Source organism: Pisolithus orientalis, assembly GCF_024613125.1.
Source record: "Pisolithus orientalis strain OTSU chromosome Unknown F5J12scaffold_6, whole genome shotgun sequence".
NCBI classification, from domain to species: Eukaryota; Fungi; Basidiomycota; class Agaricomycetes; order Boletales; family Pisolithaceae; genus Pisolithus; species Pisolithus orientalis.
The window spans coordinates 1,311,582-1,323,494 of record NW_026260787.1 but is presented as its reverse complement, the minus strand read 5'-3'; the positions used below and the strand labels follow the sequence as shown (position 1 = coordinate 1,323,494).

Genomic DNA, 11,913 nt, shown 5'->3' with positions numbered 1-11,913 from the left:
CCAACCCACGTCGAAGAGATGGCGCGATAGACTCTGCTGAGAACACCAGTCATGGCCGCCGCGAATTTTCCCGGACTGCATGCAGTCGGGTAATTTGTAAGTGCATCGAGATGACGATACTTTACCAAAGTCATTGTCATACTGTAGTCCGCTGCGGCTCTAATGGAACACGGGTCGCCCTCTCGCAATCTATCATTACCCAGGTTACCTCCTCCATCACCCCGTCATCATCGGACACCTCCTTCACCCCGTTACGACCCGATTTTTCCATCGTCCCGCCATGACCCGGTACATCTGTAGCCCCATCGTGACTACTGGCTAATCCTGATAGCCATCGGACATTTATAACAACCCCACCGCCATAGTTGGACTACTGAGCTATCACCGTCGCTGCCATGGCCGCTCCTCTTCCTATTGGAAATGACACGCTGGGGTGTCCTCTCCCGGCTGTTCTGCATGCCATTACAGTGTCGCTGCCAACCTGGTCCGACAATGTGGGGTACCTCACTAATCAGGAAGCCATTATCGACGCGATGTCGACGGGTTACCCTCGGTTCTTTATCCATCGAAGCATTCAGGAGGTATTGATGCTGCCATGCGCTCGCAGTTAATATCTGACATAAGATTTTGAATATGTGCAGCTCATAGAGATCTGCCAAGAAAAGTTCGGTCTCTCCGGAGAACTTTGCCTTCTGTACCCAACTCAAAGCATTGCTGAGCATGGGAAGGAATTTACTCACAATCAAGCCTTGTTGGCCGGCAAGCCATCTGACTTGCGAATCGTCCATTATGTCATCCACCCAATGGGAGATCCCCCCTCAACTTTACAAGAGACATCGGGTCTCCCCGTAGTATCACAATCGGTACCTCCACAATATGCCGAAGTCTTCGCTCTGTTCTTTCATGCTGACACGTATAAAGTCGCAAGGCGATTCTGGGAACACTGCGGCCTCGGCATTTCGTCACGATACGCAGAACACTGTCTATCTGTCCTTGGAATTCCTGATTTTCCAAAGGTGAAAATCTCGAAGTTTTTTCGTGTATTCGGGAAGACAGATTTGATCCCGAAATCTTTGGACGCGTCAGAACTTCCATTAACGACCGGAGCGGATGCGAAAGCTGCACTCCGTCAACGAATAGCTAGCTATTTTGTCCGTGATGAGTCGCCTACCGGCGCAGGAACAAACGTTTCTGAGGATGATGTGTTCCTTTATCCATGCGGAATGTCAGCATTGTGGAATGCACACCAGCTCTTACTCGCATCGCGTCCTTTGGGGAAAAGCGTCGTATTTGGGTAAGCACAACTTCATGTACAGACCATCGTAGACTATGCCACAATAACTGCTTGACCCAGCTTCCTATATACCGACACCCTCAAAATCCTCGAGAAAAGTGGTCCAGGTGCCATATTCTACGGACATGGTCGTGATTGTGACGTCGATGACCTGGATGCTATGCTCGCAAGAAAGGTAGCCGAGAATCCCTCTGCACCTCCCATACTCGCTCTCTACACGGAATGTCCGTCAAATCCACGACTATGTACCGTGAATATCCGGCGGCTGCGCGCCTTGGCAGACAAATACGACTTTTTGATTGTCATCGATGAGACCGTCGGATCATTCGCCAACGTAGACGTCTTGCCTTACGCTGATATAATCATGACCAGCCTGTCAAAGTATGTAGGCGGATATGCAACCGCACTTGGCGGCAGGTGAGTAGTTCCCGCCTAATAGTCCTTTCTGATATCTGGTTTAACAGTTCATTTCCCTGCAGCCTGGTAATCAATCCTCGCATGAGGCACCGTGCTCTACTCAAGGAACATCTGGCGTTGACCTTTGAGGACACCTACTTCACCCCCGATGCAATCGTAATGGAACGGAACTCGCGTGATTTCTTCGAACGCATGCGCATTGTAAACACTAACACGGAGTACATCTGTGACTTCCTCCGCATGCGCTCTATTAAGGGCGGAGCATCCGAAAGTGAAGGCGCAGTTATCAAGCAAGTGTGGTATCCCAAATACATAACTCCGGAGGACTACCAAATCTGTCGCCGGCGCCTGTCTACTGATGAACTAGACCGCGAGAACGGAGGTTATGGGGGCTTGTTCTCGCTCACGTTCACAAGTTTGAAGGCGTCCCGCGCATTCCACGATGCATTAGAAGTCGCAAAAGGTCCAAGTTACGGCACGACGTTCACGCTGGTCTGTCCATATACGTTGTTGGGCCACTATTCGGAGCTGGAATTTGCGGCAGAGTATGGGGTGGAAGAGGGCTTGGTGAGGGTGGGAATCGGGACGGAAGATAGAGAGGCACTTCTTAGGGCTGTAGACAATGCGCTAAGAGTTGCCGAGTCAGCTTGAATGGATGTAGTATTAGGTCCGTGACTTGTCAAGTAGTCGAATGTCTGGTACTTACCCGTGGCTCCTCTATGCTTATTGATTTTATGGTTCAAGTAGTAGAACCTGGGGGCGTATTGCCTGATTTTTGAGCGTAGCTGATATCTATGGGCCTACTGGTGCCTCACAAACGTCTGAGTGCCCTGTTGGCAGGACTACATATTACCCCTCTTCTCCCCCAAAATCCACCGTTCCCGCCGTGCATCTTAGATACATCGTTCTCAGCTCATATGCGTTATATCGTGCAGATGGGCAAATTGTAAAGGAACAACGTGTGGAGTCTTGGAATCAGGGGGATGCTGTACGGGAGGCGTACACTGGGCGGCCTGACTTCACTAGGCAGCAAGGAACGGATGGACAGCACGTTGCAGGATCGCCTCTACCTCGGGGACCCGTGGTGTCTTGTGGATGTAAATATTTATGAAGTATAGCATGGAAATCAACCCACGCACTGTTTGAGTCTACGAGTCCAAAGCGTCTTGTGTACATGTTTACGAAATTCATAGGGCGTCAGTTTAAAATTTGATGGGTGAACAACGGCGTGCACGACACTTGGCCAGCCCGTTATCCGCACTTGGCACAAACCAAAGTTGAATGCAAGGTATTCCCTTGTTGACTGCTTGTGGTAATGACCCGTTGTACTGGAATCAGTAGTGATACTAGTCTTGTACTAGTAGTACGTTGGCAACGTTGCGAAGCCCTCGGTCTGACAACTTCCAACGGGTTGATCTGCCTTCAACGGAAAGTGTCAATGTAACAGCAGAACTTCCAGGGCAAGAGACCGGCTATACCAACTCTGGTCTCATTTTCTGGATGTCTTGAGCTTCGCTGTAGCACAGGAAGATCGGATCTCATGTCTCAGGTCATGAGGTCAGCCACGTTCGTTGTCACTGTTGTGGTCCACGCAGGACAAGGCAGAGTCCTAGACATTCTGTGGGATCGCGTCCTGTGTCGTCGACCGGTAAGGGATAGGGCGGGCACTACAATGAGTCGCGTATGCGTTCGATACCTTGATAAGCGCTGATAAGAGAAATTCTCGGTCAAACTTCGATCTGTCCAAGGGAAGAGTGGTTCCCCAAAACAAGTGTACCAGGACCGCCACCTCCGCTTCGAAAATTGGAGGACCAACTAAGTTCTAGAAGCCTGTTGATCGATCGCTATCGGCTAGCGATTTCGACCGAGAGAGCCGAGAGAGATGGTTGGTGCAGAGCTGCGGGAGTGTTGCGAGCTGACTCGACTCGAGTAATAAATAAAAAGTTTGCAAGCGAACAGACCCACCCTTGCAAGACCAACTCACCACCACACTCAAACTGTAACAAATTGGTACGTCTGATCGGTAGGTGCGCAGGCGGGGCTGACATCTTTCCTAGCAATCGCATACCACTAGAAAATGACTGCAGTCGTTGCAACTGGCCACGACACCCTTGGACATGCTGTCCCACCTTTCACACCGCACGCAATCTCGGTGTCCCTCCCTACATGGAGAGACAACGTCGGTTACGAGGAAGGAGAAAAGCGCGTTGTAGAGTCCATGGTGTCCGGATATCCACGTTTCTTCATTCATCTAAGTATCCAAAAGGCACGTTTCTCTACTTTTCCGAAGCGCATGTCTGATCGCTATCTGATCGCTCCAGCTTGCAAGCATCTGCGAACAGAAGTTCGGCATTAACAACGAAAAATGTCTGTTATGTCCCTCAAAAAGAGTGGCAGACCATTGCCGGGAGTTCGTTCTCGCTCGCACGGCCCTTTCCGGCATCTTTACTCATGTACGACTCGCCCGATACATGGTTTGCCCGGAGAATACGCCTTCCCAGCCGTCGTCGTCCACGAACGATTGTGCCGAACTTCATATTATACTTTTCCCAGCGGACGTATTCCCCATCGCGAAGCAGTTCTGGCAACATACGGGCATGGGTATATCATCGCGCTTCGCCGAACGTTGCCTTGCCATACTCGACTCTCAACAACCAACGTTGCCCGCCTCACCACCGCGGCTTCAAACGTCCTGGCGGTCTCCGTATAAGGCGCCGAATAAGCACTACTCTAAACACATGCCTGGGTCACCTTCACTTGGTGGGGAAAGTAGATCATCCCTATCGCTACCGCCATGTCCACGTGAGGTGTTATGCAAGGACCAGGACACCTATATAGAAGAGCGGTATGGAAGGAACTTGCCCCTCAGTGCCGGAGCGTATGCAAAGAGGGCATTGCGGAGACGTATTGCGGGTGTACTGGTGCATGACACGATGGATGATGGACCACATGGCCCTTCTGCAGGTGCGCTGGATGCAGAGCTTGGGCCAAGTAGCAGGGGCGTCAAAGATGTGACGGAGAACGATGTCTACCTCTTCCCCACTGGCATGGCGGCTATATGGAATGCACATCAATTCGCTCTCGCGGTTCGGCCTGTGGCCAAGAGCGTTTGCTTCGGGTGCGTTGACGACTAAAAAGAAAGGACCGTTATCTCAACCAGTATGCAGATTCCCTTACACAGACACGCTTAAGATTCTTCAGAAGTGGGGCCCTGGTTGCCATTTCTTTGGACACGGTCAAGAATCGGACGTTGATGCCTTAGAGAGTTTGCTGGAACAAATATCGAGCGAGAACCCATCTACGCCTCCTATACTCGCCGTGTTCACCGAATTCCCTTCAAATCCTCTCCTCCGTTCGCCTGACCTACCCCGACTCCGTAGTCTGGCAGATAAATACGATTTTGTGATCGTTGTCGATGACACGATTGGAAACTTTGTTAACATCGAGGTTTTACCTTATGCTGACGTCGTCGTCAGTAGTTTGTCGAAGATCTTCAGCGGTTGTGCTAACACCATGGGGGGAAGGTACGTGGCTTACCACTGCTTGACCTGCATCTCACTCAAATTTAATACGAAGTCTCGTTCTCAACCCTCAAGGACGACATTACGCTGCTTTGAAGCAGCATTTATCCACTAACTACGAGGACGTTTACTTCAACGAAGACGCCCTATTTATGGAACGCAATTCACGTGACTTTACACGACGTGTCCGTGTCATCGATACTAACACTGAAGCCATCTGCGACTTTTTGCGCTCACGCTCCCTTTCCGGGAATACTACACATTTGGAAGGTATCGCGATCAAAGAGGTGTACTACCCAAAATTCTCTTGCCCATCCAATTACGTGAAATGTCAGCTCCCTGAGGGCGGGTACGGAGGGCTCTTCTCGCTCACATTTACCTCCCTTGGCGCTTCCCGAGCCTTCTTCGATGCATTGTCTTGTCTCAAGGGCCCTAGTCTCGGCACGAATTTCACGCTTGCTTGTCCATACACCATTTTGGCACACTACAACGAGTTGGAGTGGGCAGCGGAGTATGGAGTCGAGGAAGGTCTTGTGAGGATTAGTGTAGGGATGGAGGAGAAGGAGGTCCTGATGAGATGTTTTGAGGTTGCATTGAAGGCTGCCGAGGCTGCCACTGTTGTGGTCAACTAAACGCCATCGATTCATCTCATGGCAGCTGACACCAGCTCTTCTCTTCTTTTTCGTTCTGGTAGTGTGGATCTAGGTATCTGTGATGATGATCTTTCAACTAGATCTATGAAACCTTGAAGCAAAGTTGCCCGCGGTGCAGGGCGTCGTTGTTCTGTCCTGTAGTACAAGCTGAGAAATCGGACTTCTATGTACGAGTTTTTTCAGTTGTCGTAAACGCGGGAATGAGCTGCGCTGCACGCTGCCTTGATAGTGGTGGAGCTGGAGCGGGGTCGTATCATATTCCTGTATCTATCGTAACGGACTTCAGGTCACCGTCGGTAAGAGCCATGACCCTCAAATTCGACTTTGGTACGTTTGGGGCTGTCCCCCCGTGTTTGCCGTCCAAATGGGTCAACGTATATGGTTTGGGTTCTATTGGTCATGAGCTCCACCGCTCCGAACGGGCGTAATATTAAGTGCACTAATGGAAACCCGACATGAACGGATCTGGGAGTCAATTATCCATTTCTCATTTTTGTAGATCCTTTAACCGGAAGCTCTTTAACCCCTTCACGACCTAGTGGCTTATTAGCGGGGAGGATGGTGGGACAGTGGAGCTACCGTTGGATCTTCCCAAAAGCACCAAAAATCGACGCACTCAACCTCGGCGAACGAAACTCGGCGGATATTTGGGGGGTGGAGTGTCCCTCAGGTGACGACTATTAACGCATGGTCGTACAGGTCTGGAACAGAGAGTAGAATGATATCGATGAAATTACATGGTATGTTGGAGTTTGTCTGTGCGGGAAAAATATGCTATGTACATACTAGTGCCATGATTCCACGGAAATGCCACGTAGGTTGGTGCTGTGGTATAACTTACAGAAATAACTTGTCAACACATTAGGACACAACAAATAGTCTTGCAAATCGACGTAGAAAAAAAATACCGCCCTGAGTTCACCATATTCCCCTAAGGCGTTTCCCCCTGCTATGATCAATCCCATTCGTCAACAAACCGCTTGCTGAACATGGTGTTGGCTGCCAGTGTATCATAGTCATCATCTTCGTCACTGTCCTCCCAAGTCGACTGTACGGAAGAGGGTTCCATTGCCTCGATCGATGGACTAGATGGACCAGAGGAGCTGCGCTGGACGAGATTCTCCAGTACAGCCCACCGTTGGTACCAGCTCCGTTCCCATGGTCTGAAGTCGTTCCATACCACAGTATCCGGCGGCAGGGCGTGGGACTGAGTGTTGGTTTGCTCGGTTGGGTTTGCATCTGCGTGCGCCAGTTCTGGAGTACGTGTCGAACACGGGATCTTAGACGACGTTGGCTGCATCTGCGTCTCGTCCACATTGCTTCCATTGAACGGTCTTGTAAGTCGATCGTACATATCGAAGAGATAGAGCGCCTTGTGAATGGTCCAGAGGGGATATTCGAAGAAGGACTGATCCAATTCAACGGCGTGCTGATCCCGGAGCGCAAGGATGTCCCCTGCCCGGGGAAATATCGGCGACTGAGGGTGGTAGGCATACCACCTCGAAGCGTGTGGCGCCATGTCCCGCTCGAAACCCGATCGCGGAATACTTGTAGGTGGGCTAAGTGAGCTGGTACAATCTGCAGTCGTAGGTTTCTGCCACGTGCTTGGTTGACTGAATAATTCTTTCCACTTGCTCAACCTGGAGTCCCAGAGCGATTTTTTGAGGATAAGGGCGTTACGGGATAAGCCGTGGTGGCAAGGCTCGCGCGGTTTCTTTCCGCGGATGCGCTGCATTTTTTCCGCGGCGCTCAGAGGACCGACAAGTGGTATAGCAGTCAGCGGAACACCAGGAGCCGTGTCCGATAGAAGGTCGACCGGGTTCGGGGGCTGGGTCTCCGGTTCCTCGTAGGGAGTGCTGTGCGGACCCGAAGCCAAGACTCGGGTGAGAAAATCTACCGGATCGTCACATTTTTCGTCTCCTTCGGTGTTTTTCCGATGTAGACTTTTGCGAGAAGGACGAGAAAGGCCGTGATCATCGGCTGCGCCCCACAACAGCGGGATTGTATTGCCACCATCGTACCACTTGTAGTCTTCTTCCTCATAAGGCTCTTCACAAAAGTCGAGGCGACTTGGAGAGCGCGGCGGGGTCAGTGGCTCGTCAGACGAGTCCGACGATGCTGAGGGAGTGGAAAGAGAGTAAGGAATATCGTAGACGCCGTCGGTGGCACTTTGTGTCTCCGAGAAGGACATGGGCGATTCTAGGAATTACGGGGGGATTTTTTTTTTGGGAGGGGAAATGTGGTGGACTGGGAGTCGAAGGACTCAGGAGCACGGCAAGAAAAGGTCGCGCGTCGCGTCCAAAACAACAACAAACTACCGCGCGTACTCAAGTCACGTGGATTAACTTTGTTTGAACACGCGTTTTATTCAGGCGCGGTGATAGGAAGAAGGATAGGCATTTGATTACCCACAGGAGCCACCCAGAATGTACTACTTCAACCCAAGGGCTCTACTGGCTCAGGATGCACTGGCAGCCTCACCTTCGTTTTTCGAAGCTTGTCCAGTTGTTCCTGTGACGGCACCAAATATCCTCCTGTCGATGAGACGACTCCGACGCGTTCCCCAAGCAGTTGCTCGTTCTGAGACGGAGGGATCACTTGGACGATCGATTGCGTTTCGACATCATGGATCTCTATGGACCCATTTGGGAGGAGTGCCGTAACGTTGGGGTAATCCAGACCTGCGTCAAGGGATGTGTGCACAGTCAGAATAAACTGGGACGACACACTACTCACAAATGGACAACGGATGGCTTGGAAAGGTAAGTGTTCCCCTAACTGGATCGCCTTCCCCGGTGATGAATATTCCGATCGTGGACGCTCCCGTCCATGACAAGATAAGGAACTCTGTCTCGCTGACCACTGAGATGAACGGTTTCACGGGAGCCGCGTCCCCGGCTTGGTTAACCGGGAGAAGCGGAAACATTTGAGCATTGTGCATGTCAACGACGTTGTAGTATTCTGTGTCGGCGACGCAGAGGAAATGTCCAATTCGTCGAGCTAGCTGAGCTCCTGGTTGGAATGGGACTTCCTGTTCTGGGTAAGAATGGTGACTTATGAGCAGATTGCGGGTTGCTCGCCTTGAAGTACATTAACCGTTCTTCGCTGATGCTGAACAACGCGATTGCAGTGCGCTTGATGACACAAAAATCGACTGGCAGAGCTCTTGTGGGTGGGTCATTGGGTGAAGGTGGTGGTCTCAACAGATGCTGGTGGTCCACTGCAAAAGTCTCCACGTTGCGGATGGGTTTGGCGCCAGGTAGGGGGTCCAACGAGGGGATGGTGTAGATATGGATCTGTCGATCTGAGCTGCAACGTACAGGCCTCCGTCCACAAGAAGGACCGAGAACATACCAGACAGAATAAGTGCGCGGGACAGAGAAGGTATCAGAACAAGTTCGTCGATAGGTTTCCCACTGGGAAGGTTTTGGCGAGAAGATAGAGTGTATGATTCTGGTGGTCGGATGAAATCTGGACAAACAAGACACATTGGCAACGACCCACCCTGGTTGTCATGTCCAACTTGGAGAGTGTATCGCAACAAAGAACCGTTGGCACATCCGACATAAACCTCGGAACCTAGATGGAGGGTCTGGTGAGACGGAGAGGCGGTAAATTAACGACCATCCCATACCCAGAGCCTGAGCACAGGATATCTGGACTGCATCCACTGTGGGCAGCAGGGTTTGTAGGAGATGCGGGGGTACAGTTGACATCATGATGGTCCGAGGTCTTGCACATACATACGTAAACAGCCAAGGAGGGACTTCTCGTCGCCTGGTTTGCCACTGATCAAAACCCGCGCAGAGCCATGCTCCTCCCCTCATCCTCATCCCCATCCTCAACGTCGTCGTCGTCGTCGTCGCCCATCCCGTCCAGCTCGATCAAAGTCAACCCAAATGGCTAAACGAACGAGCTCCATTTCCTTGAGGAGCCCGCGACACTCTGCAAGCCGTGAATCGCCATCGGCGTCATCGACGTTTGCATCAGCTATCCTGGGTCCAGAATCAGAGGACTGGGTCAAACACTGGTCCAGTGTCAATGCAAGAGGTCAGTCAGCCCCTATGACTGTCGGAGGCAGTATATATGCGTACTAAATGCGTGTTCCGGCACAGATCTTATCGATTCCCGCATCGTCGCTGTGGAGGCAGACATCTCCGTCGAAGGCGCCTGTGATGCAAGTTCCGCGTCCATCTTCCTTGGGTCGATACTTACTAGTTCATGCAGCTCCTCCTGTCAGAAAATATTCCCTGTCTTGCTGTCAAAGCCCTCCCCGGCACCACGACTTGCCCGTTCGCTGGTCTCTTCGACGTGAGGGTCCATCCGCTGTTGGTTTGATCGCTCACTGTCAGAACAGTTCTCAGACGTTAACGCGTTCTTGACGTTGGCCGCAACTCGGCATACCATTCCCCCACATGAATTGAAAGCAAATGGAAGCGCTGACCAAATCATGTCCGCCGCTCGTTCAGGCCACGTTCCCGTTCACCTTGTTAGCAGTATGTGTTATAGCGGAGTGGCGAGTACCGTTCCCTGACTTGTGTGTGACAGACCTGTCCGAGAAGAACTTTTTGGAGACAGCACCCCACGATGCTTCGGTCGTGTCCCTGTTAGCCGTGTTCGCACGCGGCGCGCACCGAGGTAGGCGCATATACCCTTGAATATGATAATTCTCATATTGTAATAGTACTTGTTCATTCTCCTCCGCCCTTCCAACGACTTCCTTGGAATGGTGTCCGACAGGGGTCTTCTATCGTGGTTCTTCGCGTACGCTGAACGTACACCCACATTCCGCTCTTACTTGGACAACTCCCTATATGCGCTCGGTCTGCCTTCCCTACACATCCATTCTTCTGTCAGTCGCTACGACCAGTACCGCCCAGGTACTCGACGCTATGCGCCTCATGAGCGAGCAAGGCGTCAGCAGCATTGCTGTAATCGATGAGGAGCACGGTTCGTTACTGAGCGCTGTAAGTGTGACGGATATCGGAAAGGTATGTCAGCACCACATGTCCATGACATCCACCAAACGTTTTTCCAGATGGTGGTTCCGTCGGAAAGCAACCAAATTTTATCGGCGCCGCTCCACCGGTTCATTGCTCAAATCAAGGTGTGTATTTTTAGTGACTGAAGCTGTTGGTACTTGATATCGCTTCCAGGCGCCGGACGGTTCTATCGACGGCATCGATAAATATCCTAGTGAGCGACGTCCCATAACGGCATTTAATTTAGGTTTGTTGACCGGAAACCCAGTATATCTCGTGTTCCCAACAAACAAATTATTGTTTGCACTTCAGAAACTGTTGGCTAGTGCGTTGGTCTCGTTATGTCGGTGCTGGCAGTAGCCGATACGTATTTCCGGTACAGCCAATGCACACCGCCTTTTCGTGACTGACAACGACTACCTACCTCCGGCTGCCTATCCTTTATCTAGTACGGGCAGCCTATGTGGAATTGTTTCCATTGTTGACAGTACGTGCACTTGTGTAGTCGCAACGGGCACTGTTCTGACTTTCGGGGCTAGTCCTTTCACTGTTCGCCATAATTGCTAATGTACCAGACGTGGACCCTACGAAACGCATGCGGCAACGTCGTGCTTCGTCTTCATCCTCGCAATCCTCACGTTCCGGGCTAATATCCCACGATTTCACCCGTTCGCGTTCTAACAGCCGTGCGAGTTTACGGCTAAGCGCAAGCCCCAGGATTAGTAGCGACAAGCGGGGATACTCGTAACTCCATATCGAATTTGGACACGTTCCAATGGAGTGAGCTTGTCTCACCTCGGAGAGTTGAGTAGGGGTCGTTTGCCAGGGTCGGGAGGTGTGTACTTCTAGAAGGTGGGATGGACCTACTTTTGAACGTTTGTGCAGTGTCTGTACTATATATGTACCTCATTGTGGAGCTACCTCGTTCGAAGCAAATGGACTGACAAGGTCCAAACCCGAATGGCAAAAATGTCTTCCACGTGAGTACGTCACTCCCGGGAATAACAATGGGCGTCTAAGAACGTTCCACTGTGCCTGGGCCCGTT

At 51.3% G+C, this 11,913-nt stretch overlaps 5 protein-coding genes across 5 annotated transcripts; 3 read left to right on the top strand and 2 right to left on the bottom strand.

The window, feature by feature from the left end:
- Positions 1 to 395: 395 nt before the first annotated feature.
- On the top strand, positions 396 to 2,362 carry F5J12DRAFT_890312 (pyridoxal phosphate-dependent transferase; the record flags this gene model as incomplete). Its single annotated transcript, XM_051747400.1, has 4 exons — positions 396 to 581; positions 642 to 1,294; positions 1,355 to 1,711; positions 1,774 to 2,362. 4 exons carry the CDS (start codon positions 396 to 398, stop codon positions 2,360 to 2,362), a joined length of 1,785 nt encoding a protein of 594 aa, XP_051602856.1.
- Positions 2,363 to 3,406: 1,044 nt separating this feature from the next.
- Positions 3,407 to 6,133, top strand: F5J12DRAFT_814835 (pyridoxal phosphate-dependent transferase). The gene is made up of 5 exons (XM_051745006.1): positions 3,407 to 3,626; positions 3,696 to 3,977; positions 4,033 to 4,829; positions 4,879 to 5,235; positions 5,288 to 6,133. The coding sequence occupies exons 2-5, from the start codon at positions 3,789 to 3,791 to the stop codon at positions 5,862 to 5,864; spliced, it is 1,920 nt and encodes a 639-aa protein (XP_051602855.1). The 5' UTR covers positions 3,407 to 3,626; positions 3,696 to 3,788; the 3' UTR covers positions 5,865 to 6,133.
- An 848-nt stretch (positions 6,134 to 6,981) lies between these two features.
- F5J12DRAFT_696098 (uncharacterized protein) lies at positions 6,982 to 7,743 on the bottom strand (the record flags this gene model as incomplete). The annotated part of the gene is made up of 1 exon (XM_051740439.1): positions 6,982 to 7,743. A coding segment is annotated over one exon (762 nt), but the record flags the coding sequence as incomplete, so codon positions are not given.
- Positions 7,744 to 8,321: 578 nt separating this feature from the next.
- On the bottom strand, positions 8,322 to 9,601 carry F5J12DRAFT_781047 (uncharacterized protein; the record flags this gene model as incomplete). The annotated part of the gene is made up of 6 exons (XM_051742526.1): positions 8,322 to 8,566; positions 8,622 to 8,938; positions 8,976 to 9,189; positions 9,240 to 9,356; positions 9,390 to 9,464; positions 9,520 to 9,601. The coding sequence occupies 6 exons, from the start codon at positions 9,599 to 9,601 to the stop codon at positions 8,322 to 8,324; spliced, it is 1,050 nt and encodes a 349-aa protein (XP_051602853.1).
- A 183-nt stretch (positions 9,602 to 9,784) lies between these two features.
- F5J12DRAFT_890308 (uncharacterized protein) lies at positions 9,785 to 11,615 on the top strand (the record flags this gene model as incomplete). Its single annotated transcript, XM_051747399.1, has 11 exons — positions 9,785 to 9,935; positions 10,001 to 10,066; positions 10,126 to 10,196; positions 10,243 to 10,381; positions 10,434 to 10,523; positions 10,570 to 10,649; positions 10,766 to 10,876; positions 10,924 to 10,992; positions 11,042 to 11,192; positions 11,250 to 11,354; positions 11,407 to 11,615. 11 exons carry the CDS (start codon positions 9,785 to 9,787, stop codon positions 11,613 to 11,615), a joined length of 1,242 nt encoding a protein of 413 aa, XP_051602852.1.
- Between the last annotated feature and the right edge of the window lie 298 nt (positions 11,616 to 11,913).